General features: G+C 40.9%; 1 protein-coding gene across 9 annotated transcripts in view; it reads right to left on the bottom strand.

The window, feature by feature from the left end:
* Positions 1-20,084, bottom strand: part of LOC124257957 (protein couch potato-like) — a 194,104-nt gene that overhangs the window by 38,218 nt on the left and 135,802 nt on the right. For all 9 annotated transcript variants that reach the window (XM_046692024.1, XM_046692023.1, XM_046692021.1 and 6 more), the window contains exon 2: positions 287-364. In XM_046692024.1, coding sequence (XP_046547980.1) covers positions 287-364 — 78 coding nt within the window. The remainder of the gene's footprint in view (positions 1-286; positions 365-20,084) is intronic.

Below are 20,084 nucleotides of genomic sequence, written 5' to 3'. Positions count from 1 at the left end.
AGTTTGTTTGTTGCCTCGGTGGTATTCCAGGTATATGGTGGCAGTCTGTAAATATTCAAGTCTGGGCCAGACAATCCAGTGATTAACAGCAAGAGCATTGACCTACGCAATTGGGATATGATGACAAGTGTCAACCAAGTGGAGCCTGACTACCCGATCCCGTCAATTGCCTTTTACGACAAGCATGGTTTGCTGAACACCATTTCTAACCCGGATCTTCACGGGTCTGCGACATCTTCAAGACAGGACATAACACAGTGTTATCATCATCCATTGCTATAGTTACCTTATATGCCCTGAACAACAAGTACAGTTCTCTTGGTTTTGCATCCATGGGTAGTCCACTGACGAAGAGCGTCCGCACCTGCAGATATAGAAACAGTCTCTCTTAAAACATACGCTGTAGGAAACCTCACCTCATGTCATTGATAATGGAAACATAAGAACAAGTTTCATAGATACAAAATAGTTTACATGTGCCAAAGTTTATTGTAAGAGTTTAGTTTATTTCATATTCAGCTACAGTCATACGACTGAAAGGAACCACAAATTTCAGTTCAAAGTAACCACAGTTTGTTACATGTACAGGAAGTGTCTAGGTCTCCAAAACAGTTCATCACTTTAGTTGGTTCATTATATCCTTTAGTTACCTCTCATGACATACAAAACACATTCTGTCTGTGTCACCAGCTCTTATAACACACACACACCTGACATACTACCTCTCATGACATACAAAACACATTCTGTCTGCGTCACCAGCACTTATAACACACACGACACTGTGTACTACCTCTCATGACATACAAAACACATTCTGTCTGCGTCACCAGCTCTTATAACACACACAACACTCACATACTACCTCTCATGACATACAAAACACATTCTGTCTGCGTCACCAGCTCTTATAACACAAACGACACTGACGTACTACCTCTCATGACATACAAAACACATTCTGTCTGTGTCACCAGCTCTTATAACACACACGACACTGTCTGACATACTACCTCTCATGACATACAAAACACATTCTGTCTGTGTTACCAGCTCTTATAACACACACAACACTGATGTACTACCTCTCATGACATACAAAACACATTCTGTCTGCATCACCAGCTCTTATAACACACACGACACTGTCTGACATACTACCTCTCATGACATACAAAACACATTCTGTCTGTGTCACCAGCTCTTATAACACAACTTACCACACAAACACTTCTCTGACATACTACCTCTCATGACATACAAAACACATTCTGTCTGTGTCACCAGCTCTTATAACACACACAACACTGATGTACTACCTCTCATGACATACAAAACACATTCTGTCTGTGTCACCAGCTCTTATAACACACACGACACTGTCTGACATACTACCTCTCATGACATACAAAACACATTCTGTCTGCATCACCAGCCCTTATAACACACACGACACTGTCTGACATACTACCTCTCATGACATACAAAACACATTCTGTCTGAGTCACCAGCTCTTATAACACACACGACACTGACTGACGTACTACCTCTCATGACATACAAAACACATTCTGTCTGTGTCACCAGCTCTTATAACACACACGACACTGTCTGACATACTACCTCTCATGACATACAAAACACATTCTGTCTGTGTCACCAGCTCTTATAACACACACGACACTGTCTGACGTACTACCTCTCATGACATACAAAACACATTCTGTCTGTGTCACCAGCTCTTATAACACACACAACACTGACTGACGCATACCTCTCATGACATACAAAACACATTCTGTCTGCATCACCAGCTCTTATAACACACACGACACTGTCTGACATACTACCTCTCATGACATACAAAACACATTCTGTCTGTGTCACCAGCTCTTATAACACACACAACACTGACGTACTACCTCTCATGACATACAAAACACATTCTGTCTGTGTCACCAGCTCTTATAACACACACGACACTGTCTGACATACTACCTCTCATGACATACAAAACACATTCTGTCTGCATCACCAGCTCTTATAACACACACGACACTGACTGACGTACTACCTCTCATGACATACAAAACACATTCTGTCTGCATCACCAGCTCTTATAACACACACGACACTGACTGACGTACTACCTCTCATGACATACAAAACACATTCTGTCTGTATCACCAGCTCTTATAACACACACGACACTGACTGACGTACTACCTCTCATGACATACAAAACACATTCAGTGTCGCTGGCTATTACGACACTCACAACACTGTCTGTCTGACTACCTCTTTCGACATACAAAATACATTTTTTCTGTGTCATAAACACTGTCTACTGTCCCTATGGGCCTATGATGTCAGGCACAGTCAATCCGTCCCCTGTGACGCTTACAATTACACCAGAGACCAAAACCCTAGTTTTCATTTAAAAAGAAGATTACAATCCCCGAGAGTGGACATTGGCTAATGACTTATACATCCCCAAGCTGACTCTTATATCTCTCACTAACACAGCACAGATTGTTTCCGCAGGCTCCAAACAGCTCCATTCTGTGCAGGGAGTTTATACAGGAATAAACATCGAGCAGACCCCTTCAGATGAGCCTCCTGCCAAAACTCTACCAGACTTGGCAATAAACGGAAATTGTCTAAACAAAGTATCTTGACCAGATCAACTTAAAATAGAAACAATGGCTGCATGAGGTGGCTGGAAATTGCGATCACCAATAAAATCTCAATTTTACTCCTGGCGGGCAGCTGGTCTCAGTTCCAAGCAGCACGTGCGGCAGTACGGTCGAGTCATCAAAACATGGCCTCTCCAGTTAGACAGGACTTTCTGCAGTTATGGCTGCAATTTACTATAGAGAGCCTGGCGCAGTATCGACACAGGCAGGGACGTGGGGGCTGACAGAAAACACTGCCGATGTCAACCGCCAAAGTTACGATAATCAATTTACACCCTGCTGTGAAGGAATCGGAATATAGTTAGACACGGCAAGGTCTATCAGAACCTGGTAATGTTAATTATTTCCAAAGAACAATCCCACACCATCTAATTATCGCACTATACAGGAATTTTCAGAGTGGAAAAATCTGAGCGAAGGTTTAAAGAGATTTTTTCTAATCTAATTCAATGCTGCGTCGAATCTCCTGTCGGGTGAGCCACCATTTGCATTGTGGGAAAAAATTATCACAATCTTTAAAACCTACCGAGTGAGAGACAAATGTCTTTTGAAAATTAGTTCAATTGTTCTTAATTTCACTACAAAATTTGAAACTTGAAAAAACGTAAGTTTGAATGAGTGAAAATTCCTGACAAAAAATGCATTAACTGCACATTCTTCACACAAAGTGGTGAGGAAATTTGAAAGATATCTGGAGATGACACAGCTTTATATTGAGAAATGTGCTGCTACATAACATTCAATTCGACTTTGTTGAAAGCTAAGAAGAATACTTTCATTGTTAATTCCTCTGAACAATTAACAATTATGGCATACACTTTCAGCAAAAGTGCTCTTTGTCAAATTGCAATAGTCAGTTGGAACTGATCAGAGTTAAAAATACTTTCCATATCTTCAAACAAAAAAGTTCAAACCGTTAAGACGGAAAGATCTTTGAATTTTTTAATAGTATCAGCTGTGAGGGAGCACAGTTCAAAGTGATTACATTCATTCGGTGTGGCTTGAAGGCCAACACATATCCATCAAAATTTCATAATTTGACAACTAAATCGAAGGGGAATATTTTGTCGTCCCAAAAAGGACAATATGAGGAGCGAAGGATCATTTTGGACGGAAATGAGACATCGATGATCGTTATAACGACAAGATGAAGTGCTTGTGGTCTGCCAGTTACACACAGGTGGTAATAATTGGGGCTTGGTAAATTTACAAAGACCGATTATAAGGCACCAATGAATCAAAGACCCCAGGACCAGATGAAAGAATCTATGATTAAGCCAGTGTTTCAGCAGGAACACACCATCAGCGAACTAAAAAATACAAGAAATCTTTGAAAATGGACTCTACTCTGACAAGGAGGAGTTTTAATGGACAAAAAAGGTCCTTGTAATGTTCCTAATGATTGCATATTGCAAACTGTTTTTACTCCTCAATCCATGTGCTGTAGAGCCATGTTCTGCACAGGTCGACCTGACTGACCCGCCCTGCTGTTATACGCCTACATGCGTGAGTGAGTGCGTGAGTGAGATGCCGGCTTCATTTCTTGTACTATCAAGGAAACAACTTGGACAAAAGTAAAATATCTACACAGATTCTGGTGATGTTATGGTAAAATGTCGACACACAGATTTTTGGTGATGTTAAGGTAAAATATCTAGATACAGATTTCTGGTGATGTTAAGGTAAAATATCTACACAGATTTCTGGTGATGTTAAGGTAAAATATCCACACACAGATTTCTGGTGATGTTAAGGTAAAATATCCAAACATAGATTTCTGATGATGTTATGGTAAAATATCCACACACAGATTTCTGGTGATGTTAAGGTAAAATATCTACACACAGATTTCTGGTGATGTTAAGGTAAAATATCTACACACAGATTTCTGGTGATGTTAAGGTAAAATATCTAGATACATTTTTCTGATGATGTTAAGGTAAAATATCTAGATACAGATTTCTGATGATGTTATGGTAAAATATCTACACAGATTTCTGGTGATGTTAAGGTAAAATATCCACACACAGATTTCTGGTGATGTTAAGGTAAAATATCTAGATACAGTTTTCTGGTGATGTTAAGGTAAAATATCTACACACAGATTTCTGGTGATGTTAAGGTAAAATATCTACACACAGATTTCTCGTGATGTTCAGAACAACACATCTCGACATGAATTGAAACAAGACATCATTAGTTTTATATTTGCAGGCAATCAACTCAACAATCAACTCAAAGTTAACAGCTTTTACAACCATGTCCCAAAAAACCCAACTGTCATTCAATTCTACAGGTTTTAATGAGAAAAAGTCGTCAATTTTATTCAAATTGTCGTTCGCAAGTGACGAGAACAGGACAAAGGCATAATGGGTGTCGCGAATCCAAAACCAAATTGATTTCAGCTCATCCTTTTCTTAACCCTTTAAGATGTAAACAGCAAAGACATTCTCAGCATGGTGACAAGTCTTTATCTTCATTGCCTTAAGAACTTTTTGGCAAATGTCACCCATAATTCTGATGCAGAGTCCCCCTAGTGTATGGAAAGCTCAGATTACTTGAATGTTCTCCCCAATGGGTTGCTGGTAGAGGGTTAATGTATGTAGCACGTCTATGTACTGAGACATTTTCAAAAGAAGGAAGCGTTGACGACGGTTGAATCAATTTCACAGACAACTGTCAATCATCGTCAAGGCAACAGGTCTCTTTCAAACTGATGGAAACACAAAGTTTGTGTTACAGACTTATCAATGGCGTACTCACCAGACAAATCTCACTGCGTTACCACAGATATTATTGCATATTACAAATCAATAATTTTCTGACATGAACATGTTTTTGTAAATCTTTGATTTTCCTCAAAAAAAACATTCCTTAATGGTTTCCTTTCTTTTTGTTGCAGAATAATAACAAGACAAAGTCCTGGGCCTAAATTTTCGAAGCTCTCTTAGCACTAAGATAGTCGTACGTACCATACATTAACATTAACTTACGACTATCTTAGCGATAAGAGAGCCTCGAAAATCTAGGCCCTGTAGAGTAGCAAGGATGTAAACTGTGTGTTCACTTCAACAAATATAATTTAAGTATTTCCCGTATGTCCTTGGTATCTCAGCTACAAAACATTCCATGAAATATCACCACCACCACCATCACCATCACCATCACCACCATCACCATCATCATCATAGTTATCAATAATATCATCCTTATTACTCTGGATAATTTTCCGGAAGCCTGTTAATCCAGACCGAGCCTTCCAAATCAGCCAAGTTGGAATATAATTAACCAATCTAAAGCAACCACACACCACACCTATCCAAACAGCACTATGCGATATCAAACAGCCAATCAGATTGCAAGTTACATTGACAATCGTATTCCTTCTCATCTGTAATAATTTCATTAAACCCACTCCGCCACTGTGTCCTTGGAGGGGGTATTAATACATCTCACACTGCCAAACTGACGACACCAAACAAAGTGCATTGTGGGACATAATTGCGGAAAACTCAAACAGAATACGACTTGAGACGACAATGCCAGGATTTGGACCAGGCATCCACATTTGACTCCGAAGTTCCCTGGAGTTTATCCTGTCAAATATGGCCGGTTAGCTGAAAACGGAAATTAGGCCTGGAGGGCTCACGCTGCCCGCTGACAAACCCCCCAGTTAATCCTTCATATTCCTCCATCATGGCTTATAGCAATCAGGGACAGGCAGGCACCCTCCGTGTACCCAGCCAAATTTCCACAGGAGTTGCCTGAATGCGTGCAGGGGTCCTTGTTCAATTTGGACCAGAATTGCAGAATCAATAGCAATATTGAAGGAAAGGTGCCGAGCCAAAGCCTCGAATGCCATCGGTTTTTATCAAAACGTCTTGATGTCCCCTTAAGCAAACACCAAAATCAGTCACGGCTGACGTGTTTGACGTTCTATGTATATATATTACACGTCTAAAGCGTCTGTTCCTGAAGCAAGTGTACATATCTGCTGGAGATAGTATTCAGGAAGACAGCCTGTTACTCCTGACGCGACCAAGGAGATGATGTGCATTCTAACACTGTTACACCAGAGTTTAGCCGAGATTTATTATACTACTTCACGACAACCGACTAAATCATTTTGGCTGTGGCAGCTTGGAGATGGAGCCAGTATGGATGAGTCTTTCATACATTTTATGAGCTGTGTTCTTGATAACGTGGTACAAGTGAATGTCTTTAACTGACCAAAAAACACTCCTGTTTTTGTACTGAATTAAATCTTAATTGTAATGCCGTCCTTACGAGTTAACAAAGAAGTCTAAGGTCCAGAAATCAAAATCATTAATCGATCATGTGGTTAAGACAACATAAAGTTTTTTTTCTCTCAAACGGAGGGTAGTCTTTGATCAAAGAAAGGTCATTACAATATCTAACTGATAACTATTCTAAATACGCGACTTAATGAAGCATACTGAGGCGAATGCCACACAAATTATGCATCGGGTTAACAAATAACAGTTGTGTGGGAAACAGTTCAAGACAATTAAGGAGCTCCCACCTAAAATCCGAATATTTCGATGCTGTACAAAATCCTTTTAGGCAAATGGATGCAACTTTAATTTAATTTGTTTTCAATCGATGCTCCTTGTGAAGAACTCGACCAGCAGAAGCTACTGGTTACAACCACCTTGTTCCAGAGGAAAATGGAAATATAAAACATTATTGCCTAAATTAACTTCAAGAGGTTTAACTAATTCTCTTACAAAATCGATCTTTACCAAAGTTCTGAAAATTCTATAATGTTACAATTTCTAAAAATAATTCTAATTGGTTGTTGCAAGCTTAATCATAAAACCAGTTACACTTCCCCTTCATGTGTATGTATTTATCTCCTGTTAATCCAGCATTTCAAAAGTGGTGAAAAGTTTGTAGAACGGGTACCGGGTGTTAAATTATTTTCAAATATATTTTTGACACACCACGACAATCTATTTCCTTTACACATCAAGATAATTTTTACAAAGGGGAACTCAATCGATACAAGTTAATTACACAAACAATTTGACACCTAAAAATTCCATTCTCATCTTTTCATACTCTGTCAAAGTTTCATTTGTCATTCAAACTGCGTCAACAGATCTGATATCATTTTCAGCTACACTCATTACCGATGGTCAAAATGTAATAAAAATATTTGAGCACACAGGCATTTTTCAATGGGTTGTAGTGATCTGTCAATCCTGATCAAGGTCACAATGAAATATTATTTTCTTCTGTCTAGTTTTAGCCCATAACCATAGCGAGATTCTCTTGTATTTGACACACAATATCTTCATCTATCGATGTTACTATCAAGTAAACCTGCAAATCAAAATTCTAAAAGATTTCAAAATCCGATATTGCCTCAGTATGGAAGTACACCAAAAAAGGTCCGATTGGACTGACTGACTGACTGAGTTTGGTTTTACGCCGCTTTTAGCAATATTCCAGCAACATCACAGCGGGGGACACCAGAAATGGGCTTCACACATTGTGCCCATGTGGGGATTCGAACCCGGGTCTTCGGCGTGACGAGCCAACGCTTTAACCATTAGGCTACCCCACCGCCCAGGTCTGATTGGAAATACTGGGAACAATGTATGTCCCACAATGCTTCTGGAGTAGGTAAACAGAGTTATGGCCCCTGGCTGCCATGATGTTGGCAATTGCAAAAACAACTGAAAGAAGGACTGTTCCTATAACAAAACGGCAGGACACAACATAACATTAAGTGACTTAATTAAGAACAATTTGAACATGAACAACAAAAATGTGTTACTTAATACTTAATGTCACATTGGCAATATTTCAGCACAATCATGACAAGAACAATTTAAACATGAACAAGAAATACACTTAAACTATAACAACCTGTCGTCCATGGTACAACAAATCATGTGCCACAAGTTGTTCCCCTGTTGGGAATTGAACCCAGTACTGCAGATTAAAATGTATCCACTTGGCTATTGGCCCAGCCAAACCAAATTGAAGTTTCAATTGGAGTGAGTGGGTATTGTTTTATGCCACTTTTAGCAAAGTTAGAGCAATATGACGGAGAAAGACACACACTGAACCCGTCAGAGGAATCTTCCTCATGACCAGTGAACACTTTCATCACTAGGCTAACCCACCTCCCCACAAGCTTCAATTGAAAAAGTATGGACAGAAATTCCAAATTAAAAAATATAATGAAAATATATGCAAAGAAATAAAAGCAATAGACATTTCATCAAATTTATACTAAAGTATATGAGACAATATACAATTACACTTTTCAAAATAATACATCAGGTGTAATTGCTACTGTAGTGAACTGAAGATGGAGAGCATCCATTCCTTCTTCCTCCCTCGTAAACCATCAAGGCACACACACCAACACAGGAATGATTTACCCAGTACTGTCAAACCAGACACAATCTCACTCCAAAAGAGAAATATTTCTCTTTGCGTGCACCCATACGATTCAATGAATGATCACAAACCCAAAGCCAAGTTTCACTCAAGTTGACAGCTTACAAATTTTGTCTCAAGCGGTCTTGCTAAGAGCTCCATCTATCTCGAGATAAATCTCTCTGATTTATGATGCAGTGAGCTCACCAAATGCACGCCGGATTTCCGCTTGCAAACTGTCTTGCATCTTTCGATTAACAAGAGGCTGATTGCATCATCAATTTTATTTAATCGACATTGAATGTAAAGTTTCTTTCTTTCACCAGCCAGGTCGAAATTTGATTGAAAAAAACCCACCTCATAACTGTCATCATGTACACATTTTCCTTATTGAAGAACTTTTATGAAATTATTCAGAGTAGGTTTAATGAGCTTATGAGATTAGACTCTAAAGGTTTATGGAATGAGAATTATTTGAAACTTAAATTTAATCCAGTAATTGATATTTGATTCTTGAGCATCACAAGATACAATCACCTGAGTTAATGTTTCATTTGAAAACCTGTCATTATTTTCTGTCTCTTGTACAGTACAGAACAAGGAGTAGTGTACCGTATTAAACATATTAAGTGCTCATCTACAATATTGTCGCTTCTGAGTGAATGAGTTGAGTGTTGTACCTCGGTGTCTGTTATTTCAACTTGTTTTTGATAAAATGTCACTATGTCAGTTATACAAGATTGTGTCAGTTATACAATGAGTTGAGGCAGTTATACAACTTACTGAATGAGTTTGGTTTTACGCCGCTTTTAGCAATATTCCAGCAACATCACGGCGGGGGACACCAGAAATGGGCTTCACACATTGTGCCCATGTGGGGATTCGAACCCGGGTCTTCGGCGTGACGAGCCAACGCTTTAACCATTAGGCTACCCCACGCCCGGCAGTTATACAAGATTGAGGCAGTTGTACATTGTGTCAGTTAACAACATTCTATTTATTATACAAGTACGTTTCAATCCTAAAGATTGCCAGATGTGTAAAAAATATGTGGTATCTACAGACAATGCTTTAGTAACTGGCATGGGTGAGTTTAGCTTTACGCCGCACTCAGCAATATTCCAGCTGTATGGCGGCGTTCTGTAAATAATCGAGTCTGGACCAGACAATCCAGTGATCAACAGCATGACCATAGATCTACACAATTGGGATATGATGACATGTGTCAACCAAGTCAGCAAACCTGACCACCCGATCCCGTCAGTCACCTCTTACGACAAGCATGGGTTACTGAAGATCAATTCTAACGCATTAAGGTATTTAGGTTGTAATACAGGAAAAACTGAATAAAAATAACAACACACAAAGATGGCTATGGGCTTTTCTGAAAACTGGCTTCTGTGGAACAAGAGTTGTTGCCCCTTGATGGAACTCTTTAGTAAAAGGACAGGCTGATCCACACACATGTAAATTTTTAACCATTAAATATCATTTCAGCAAAAATTTGGGATGTTAAACTGTAAGGATTGTCTCAAATATCAAAAAAAGATTACAAGCGAAATTGGCTGCAAAACACATCATCATCAACAACAGACTGATGCCCCATTATAATTATGCTTCCATTCATATCCGTTAAGCTGAAGAAATTAAAGTTTGTGATTAATCTCTGAAAGTCATTACCAGCACTTATGGCTTGCTTTTATAGTAGTTGATAAAATATATCCATCCACATCTGTTAGGTAAAATTGACACTTAACATGTTTATTTTTAAAATTAATATGATTTTTAAATGTACAAATATCTGCCATATGGCAATTCAGTTTAAAGGGCATATGAAATTGTTAAACCACATCAATATCTAAAAACATACTGAAATACATAAAAAACCTAACACATAGTCATTCATTTGGTACAGCTTGAGTTTTTTAAATGACAAACCATGCATCAGTGTCTTCATCTTATATTTTTTACATTCTTTATTTTTTTATTTTTTTATTTTTACAGTTATCAAGGTAATGAGCAATTCATCAATGATCTTGTACACATTCCATCACTGGGAGAATTTGTTTCTAAGCATGATGTATCAGTACCAGCTTATGTTGACAGCTTTACAAGGGAGGCAAACAGGCTGTCAACGTGGTGTTTGTTTTACCTGGCAGATTACTTTATCAAGATATTATTAACCTTCCATTGCTGATAAAAACCCTCGTTGAAAACCCCAGACTTAAACGCTAGTAACGCAGTAGGTGTGAGCGCCATTGTCGAGGAGTTGGGAAAGTAAGCAAGCGTAATTAACTGATCGGTTAGTGTGTTTGAACGCAAGCACTTCCAAAATCATAGCTGTACTTAATGATCAACTGGATAGGGGTGTGATATGAGGAGAATGAGGTTAAGGGCTGTTGGTGATGTAGACTTAGTTTAAGGTTGATGGATGTTGGAGGTTAAGTTGTAGTAAGTAAGGGGTGAGGCTCATTGTGTGTGGGTGGAATGATGGGCAGGGAATAGGGGTTGGATGGTGGCAGGGAATGAGGGTTGGAGGGTGGCAGGAAATGAGGGTTGAGGGTGGCAGGGAATGAGGGTTGGAGGATGGCAGGGTTGGAGGGTGGCAGGAAATGAGGGGTTGAGGGGGCTGGAGGGTGGCAGGGAATGGGGGTTGGAGGGTGGCAGGGAATGAGGGTTGAGGGTGGCTGGGCTTGGGGGTTGGAGGGTGGCAGGGAATGAAGACTGGAGGGTGGCAGGGAATGAAGACTGGAGGGTGGCAGGGGAGGGTTGAGGGTGGCAGGAATGAGGGTTGAGGGTGGCTGGGCTTGGGGGTTGGAGGGAGGGAATGAGGGTTGAGGTGGCTGGGCTGGGGGTTGGGGGTGGCAGGGAATTGGAGGGAATGAAGACTGAGGGTGGCAGGGAATGAGGGTTGAGGGTGGCAGGGAATGAGGGTTGAGGGTGGCTTTGGGGGTTGGAGGGTGGCAGGGGCTGAGGAGGCAGGGCTTGGGGGTTGGAGGGTGGCAGGGGCTAGGGAAGTTATGGGAATGATGTAACAGTAGAAGATGAGGCATACAAGAGATTGTGGGAGGAGGGTGGGGTGGGGTGGGTTGATGTTGAAGAGATGTGGGGCTGGGTGGGACGAGTAAGAGAGAAGGGTAGACAGGTGTAGGAGAGAGAGGGATGGATGTGTAGCAGAGAAAGGCGGATGTGTAGGAGAAAGGGTGGATGAGGAGAGGGGGTGGATCAGTAACAGAGGGGTGGTTGTTTCTGTTTTCACTCAGCAATATTCCAGCCATATGACGGCAGTCTCCAAAGCATGGACGTGTTGGGGAATGGTGGGTGGAGCTGCTGAAGTCTGCTGGAGAACCACAACTGGTGCATCCTGACGTAGAGTTATGTAAGACTATTGATTATTGCTCACGTCTGCCGAGCATCAGGCAGATTATGCAGCCTGTCCCCAGTAATCCTATTACCTACATCAGCATCATCATCCTCCTCTGTCCCCATGTGAGAGACAGGTGCCCCAACAAACCCACACAACCAGTCGACGTGATGACAATGCGTGTGACACATCAGCTATGAATGATGCTGTGAGCATCACATGAGGCTGTAGTCAGCAATGTTCCAGTTATTTGACGGCGGCCTGTCAACAATCAAGTGTGGACCAACCAATCAAGTGAGTGACATGAGCATCAACCTACGACTTCTGATACAATGATACAGTGACATGCATCAGCTAATTCAGAAGCCGGACCACCAATCCTGTCGGCTGCCTGTTACAACAAGCATGGGATGCTGAGGATCATTCTCGACCAGGTCTTCACAGGTCACCAACACTGGAGGTACAATGCCACAGTGGTTGATACAGTCAGCAACACTCCTGGTTTTATCCCCTTAAAGCCGAGAGCCGGCCGGTGAAGATCCGGGGTAGAATTGGTCTTCAGCAACCCACGCTTGTCAATAAGGCGACTATGCTTGTCGTAAGAGGCGATTAACGGGATCGGGTGGTCAGGCTCGCTGACTTGGTTGACACATGTCATCGGTTCCCAATTGCGCAGATCGATGCTCATGCTGTTGATCACTGGATTGTCTGGTCCAGACTCAATTATTTACAGACCGCCGCCATATAGCTGGAATATTGCTGAGTGCGGCATAAAACTAAACTCACTCACTCACTAAAGCCGAGAGCCATTCAGGGTAACAACAAGTACCATATTTTAACATTGTTTGGTAAGATGGGCCTCTCAGGATTAAACCTAGTACCATCAGGTCTCCAGGCTGACAGCTCTGTCAATAGGACCAATAAGGCTCTACCACAGCAGGAATGCTTAGTGAAAGTGTTTGTTCAGCCAAGGGGAAAGGTGTGAATGAAAAGGACGGAGAAGACTGTAGACTCCCCAATCACAGCGTACATAGATATAGAACTGAAATAATTTCCTCGGATTAATTTCATTTAATTGTTTGCACCACCTCCTGCACTCACAGTATCGATGAACTTATCAGGAAACACAAATGTTTCCAGCACGGATGTTTTACACCATCACTGGCTGTATCTGTGTGAACATCACCAACAAGCAGTGCTAGTTAACAACAAACCCATCATGTCGAGATATACGCCATCTAGACTATGCACAGCTGAATAACTAAACAGCCATTACCCCTGCAAGCTGGTGCATGGACTCCCATCTCCCGGGACAGCTGCTGCACTGAAATATTGCCCTTTAATGATCTCCTTATAGCGATAAAAGGGGGTTTGATTAACGATAGACAACCGATTTTCAATATAACTTGTATGCATTGCAAATGGGTCCTTGTTTGGACGTCTTGCCGGGCTTGATCATCTTTCTGTCGGACAAGTTTGGACAGAGATGTAGATGAGAACAACAGCTGTGTCGATGTGGGAAGATGCCGAGGTTATGATTTCATCTACTGGAATGGTCGCCAACTACTGGGGTGTATGCACACTCTCTCACATATGTTCTTAATGATTGAAATCAGCCTGTTTCAAACCCAGTAACATATGGGCATCAATCTTCTGTGTTCATGGCCGACGTGTTGCGCAGTATTGACCTGTGTGTATAAGGTAGTTTTACCAAAATAAACACAGGTCAGTTTAGACTTATCCTTTTGTTGAGTTTCAGTCAAAATTGAGTGACAGATTTCTGCTTAGAAAAAATATCAGTTTTTTCAAATAAGCAAAATCAATTTGAAGTCCTATTTTAGCACAGGTTAAGGTATGTTGTGGAAATAAAGTCAGCTATTTACATACCATTTGAATGACAGAGCAAGCATCCACAGCTACTGCCAATAAACTGATGGTAGACTCCCTCCATCCACAGCTACTGACAATAAACTGATGGTAGAGTCCCACCATCCACAGCTACTGACAATAAACTGATGGTAGACTCCCTCCAGCCACAGCTACTCACAATAAACTGATGGTAGACTCCCTCCATCCACAGCTACTGACAATAAACCGATGGTAGACTCCCTCCAGCCACAGCTACTGACAATAAACTGATGGTAGACTCCCTCCATCCACAGCTACTGACAATAAACTGATGGTAGACTCCCTCCATCCACAGCTACTGACAATAAACTGATGGTAGACTCCCTCCATCCACAGCTACTGACAATAAACTGATGGCACAGACTCCCTCCATCCACAGCTACTGACCATAAACTGATGGTAGACTCCCTCCATCCACAGCTACTGACCATAAACTGATGGCACAGACTCCCTCCATCCAGTTCCAGAAACTATCAGGACACCAATTCCAGTTACCAAACAGTTATCAGATTCACTGCTGACATATATACAGTCGTGCCCCGTTTATCCGAACTTCAGATATCCGGAAAACTCACCTTCCGGACAAAAAATCCTCAAAAGAATTCACAATGTTGTAAAATTACTCACTTATCCGGAAATTCGGTTTCCGTAACCGAAAGGTCATTTTCACATACAAAACACTAAATTATATGCATTTTTTCTCTCGTATATCCGGATGGCTGAGCACCTGTTTACACACACATTTTACCAAGTGGCCTTGCATGCCCTAACATAGAAGAAGTCGTCAGTCTTTGAAGCGTGAGAGGATTAACTACCTGTAATTAGCAAGGTGACACTGAGTTAGTTTTGAGTTGTGATTGGCAAGGCTTAGACGTCCCCGTTGTTTTGGTGGTGACTTTAATACGGAAGTTTATGTTAGGTGCAGGAACAATGCGAGAGCGTGGATGACATCAGAACTGTTTCGTGATTGGTTGCTAGCATTTGACAGACAGATGCATGTACAGGTATGTTCGCACGTGTTATTCACTTGACTACTTTATTTGACAAGATGTGATTTTATGTATACATTATTATTTGTTGATGTCTTATCAATAAAGATTATGTCTGAGGTCTATTATGTTTGTTTCTTTGTCTGTCTTTTTACATATGGTCCGTGGTTCAGATATCCGGAAATTCGTTTATCCAGACAATTTCAAGAAAAACACAAGTGTCCGGATAAATGGGGCATGACTGTATAAATGGACACATTTTACTGTAAACCTGTCAATTAAATAAAAAACATTTCCAGCCCAAACTTTGAATTGTTTAATGTCTACAACACCAAAGACAAAGAATTCAAAAACTTTAAACAATTGATTTTCTTATCCGAAACTGCACAGCATACACTTTCTCCTATAAATACTTGACTTCTTACTCACAGGTAAAATAATGGCAGACGGCGAAACGCGTCTGCTTTGCAATTTGTGTGGTACTAAGTGTCTCCGTGATCTCCCATTACTCTCATCATTAAAAATGCATTAGATGGATTAGACCTGTGTTTTTCTTGTTCAACATGGGCGTATTAATTCAATCACAACAATACCCTCGCCACCAGGGCGCCTTCTTCTCACTCACTCAGAATCGTCAGTTTGTCAAATTTTCCTTTCTCGTTCCTCCCACAGGGCCTGTGTGTCAACATTTTTATTTCTCTGCCCAGAAGAGCTACATTACTGTTTTCTTTGTCACAGGAGCCGCACTATTTGTACTTTAGTAGAGTGATACAGTACTATACATGGGGGCGTCCATTGATTTCATAAACAGATGTGTGGTTCAACCTTGCTTGTCTGAATTCCTTCACTGGCAGTTGGTGATTGGTTAGAATAAAAGGCCTAATGTCCCTGATAAAGACTGCAGTGCTTGTACTAAGGCTACACTGTGTTGAACAGATGACATGTTGAACAAAACTCATGGAGTGATGAACAAAAACTATCGTGTGTTGAACAAGGCTATACTACCATCACTACCACCACTACATATCTACAAACTCATACTTACAGTGATTTTAGTTTAACACCACCTTTAGCAATATTCCATCAATATCATCACAGGGCACACTAGAAATGGGCTTTACACATTGTACCCATGTGGGGAATCGAACCCAGGTCTTTGGCGTGATGAGCAAATGCTACCCCACTGCCCCATAAACTCATACTGACTGCCAGTGGTGATATCATGTTTATGGTAGAATATCCCAGTGATTGACGTCATGAGCATCGATTTGGTCAACCAGGAAATACAGACATGCAATTAAACAGAGTGACTGATCCATCTCCCCTGACCCGTTAGGTAACCTTATGACAAACATTATAACCTGTTGAACTTAACATTTTCTAACCAAGATGGCACTAACATCAACACAACCTACATGTGCTACCACTGCAGCTACCACTACTACCACTCAATGCTGGCAAAACATTATTACAATATGTGTCATTCATACAGCTGATTATTTACAAGTCACAAACAAACTTAAACAAGAAAGAACAAAGATTGTTTATCAGTTATACCAGGTTTCTACCAAAGATATGCAGCAGTCTTTTCAGGATAACCTTTCTGAATTGTGGGATATATGCTATACAGACTTTACAGAATTGTGGTACATGTGATTTACAGAATTGTGGTATATGTGATATACAGACTTCACAGAATTGTGGGATATGATATACTTCCTTGACTGAAGCCAGTGATATATGATATAGAACCATAACAGAAGTGTAGACTATGATATACCGTCAGGACAGAACTGCAGCATGTATGAAGAACTACGAAAACATAAACAAGCACCTGCAATTTGAACTGCCCCATGGTCTGCCATAAACTGTGGGTGACATACCGTCCAGATGCCATCAGCAAACCCATGACATCCTCTACAGAGACCCTGATCCTCAACTACAACGAGCAGCGTCATCACCGCCACGGTCTGCTGCACGTCCCGTCACAGACCAGACAGTCTAATAGCTGCCTAGTGTGATATTGGGAAGCTTTCTCTTATTGACCAGAGCCAATTATTGCCAGATTGAACTAGATTATCAGACTGGGGTTTATAGAGGAGAATAAAGTGTAAGGATGGGATAAACCAATCTGGCAGCCTGACCGTAATTGTATTCCTTCAATACAGCGAATATCTCCCCAAAACATGGGCTGAACAAACAATACAATCGACTCACCCTGGGCTGAATCTCCCCAAACATGGGCTGAACAAACAATACAATCGACTCACCCTGATTTTATTCCTTCAATACAGTGAATATCTCCCTGAACACAAGCTTAATATCTTCCTTCCGGGTACCCATGTACAAGCACTTAACCAATCGTTGACAAACTTCACATCTCATCCCACCGACATTTGACATATCATATGATTTGAAACCCATTTCCAAACAGAGGTCAGAAGACTGTTAACATCTGATCCACCGGGTGAGAACCAGACTGTTATTTTCATCCCAAACCCATTCACACAGAGAGAGTACCAGACTGTTGACATCACATCCCACAGGGTACCCATTCACACACACAGAGAGTACCAGACTGTTAATATCTCATCCCACCGGGTACCTATTCACACACACAGAGAGTACCAGACAGTTAATATCTCATCCCACCGGGTACCCATTTACACAGATAGAGTACCAGACTGTTAACATCTCATCCCACGGGGTACCCATTCACACAGATTACCAGACTGTTGACATCATATCCCACCGGGTACCCATTCACACACAGAGGTTACCAGACTGTTGACATCTCATCAGCACGACCAATTCCACACAGCAACAACTGACACCTGGAACTCTGCACACTTACCTGTAAGACAAAGAAAACACCATGAACATTCATGAATACAAATACTCACAAAAACAATGATAATCCCTAAACACAAGATATTTAGCTGATAAGTTATTTCTATTCAATATCATCTACAAGGTAAACAAGAGTAGGGAAATGAACTTCTAATACTTCACCTTCCCCTATATTCCCTTCATTAAACTCTTTGATATAAAATGAAGAAACATTTCTCATGTTTCATGTCCAACTCATATATTTATTCTCCATTGTATCAGTAAAATGTCATTGGGTGATCTGCTGTTCTAACAGGTGAGGTGAGGTGAAATTGGGTTTAACGTCGTGCTTGAGAATATTTCGCTCATATGATGACGTGCATGCGTGTGTATGGGTATGTGCGGCTGCTTGTACTAGCCTAGACTTAAGCTGGTTTTATAGTGCTAGCCCACTGAGATACCACGCCGCAGTGAAGCATGAATACCCCACTCAGACACATTATACTTGACTCCGAGCCGACCAGTCCTTGTACCCATAAATGCCGAGCGCCAGGCAGGGACCAACAAGTACCATATTTTAACGTCTTTTGGTATGACGCGGTCGGGGATCGAACCCGCGACCTTCCGCTCTCGGGCGGACGCTCTAACCACTACACCACGGAGACGGTGCTGTTCTAACAGAAGCAGTAGGGTAGCCTAGTAGTTAAAGCGTTTGCTTGTCATGTCAAAGGTCCAGTTTGATTCCCATTGGCCACAATGTGTGAAGCTCTACTGTGATATAGCTGGAGCGACATAAAATCACTTACTCCCTTCACATGGGTACATTCTATCAATACCATTGCTGATGTCGCTGGAAACAACATGGCTGAGATCAGATTAAAACTGATGAAAAGTAACAGTACCATCGAAAGGCCAATTTTGATTGTCTAAAATGTATTTATTTCCAAGTTGATAATGTCTTGACTGTGAATATGATTTCATTGTTTCTGGGAATTCTAAGAACAGCATGGACAACTGAACCAATCGTAATGTTGCCACACAAGCAGAACTTTTATAAGACACCAAAACATAAACTGACTGACTCACTAACTCACTCTTCTAGCAACAAACAAGATATGAGTGAGTATCCACTATTGAAGACTTCAAACAGAATTCACATAAGCTGAGTATCACCTATTAAAGACTTTCCCAACAAACTAAATGAGGCTTGCTATCTGGAACAAGTACATAAACATTCTTACATGATTATCACAGCAAGTGCATGGACTGTGGAACGATAAAAAAACATTTTCACACAAATCAGTAGCAGGTTTAAACATTCCCCTGAGACAAGAACAGGTTTTACAAATCACAACAAGACCATCTTCAGCTGTCCAGAAGTTGACAGAGGTATTGACGAACAATCACGTGAACATTAATACGTCCCGATAAGTAAACACATTCTTCACACAGAGGCAGCGATGGCATCACCAGCTCACTACAGCTTCAAATCTGCACCAGCTGATCTGGCAACGTGTACCATGTTCTGCCAAGGTTGGCTTGTCAAGACTCTTTGTGTTTATTACATCTCTGTGATCATTTGGAGGGTTAATGCACTGATGGGTACATTAATTTTGAAAGACTGGGTCATGTTGAATACTTGATCGCAAAAAAATGCTTTGATACTGAATACTGGTGGCGTAATGATGTCTATACGGTTGCCATCGATACTTTATACATACAGAGCCGTAGACCTGTGGAAAGACGGACTTTAACAAGGTGCATCTGTCACAAATCATCGTTTTTCTCACATGACAAGCTTACTCCACTTACAATGGATGAGTGTCACAGATTATACTGGCTGAGATTGAAAAGAGACAACTTAAAGATGTCATCTTCCTTATT

The sequence above is a fragment of the Haliotis rubra genome, unplaced genomic scaffold (assembly GCF_003918875.1).
Source record: "Haliotis rubra isolate DU_JTF1 unplaced genomic scaffold, ASM391887v1 Scf678, whole genome shotgun sequence".
Classification (NCBI taxonomy): Eukaryota; Metazoa; Mollusca; class Gastropoda; order Lepetellida; family Haliotidae; genus Haliotis; species Haliotis rubra.
This window is presented reverse-complemented; position numbering and strand designations above follow the sequence as displayed.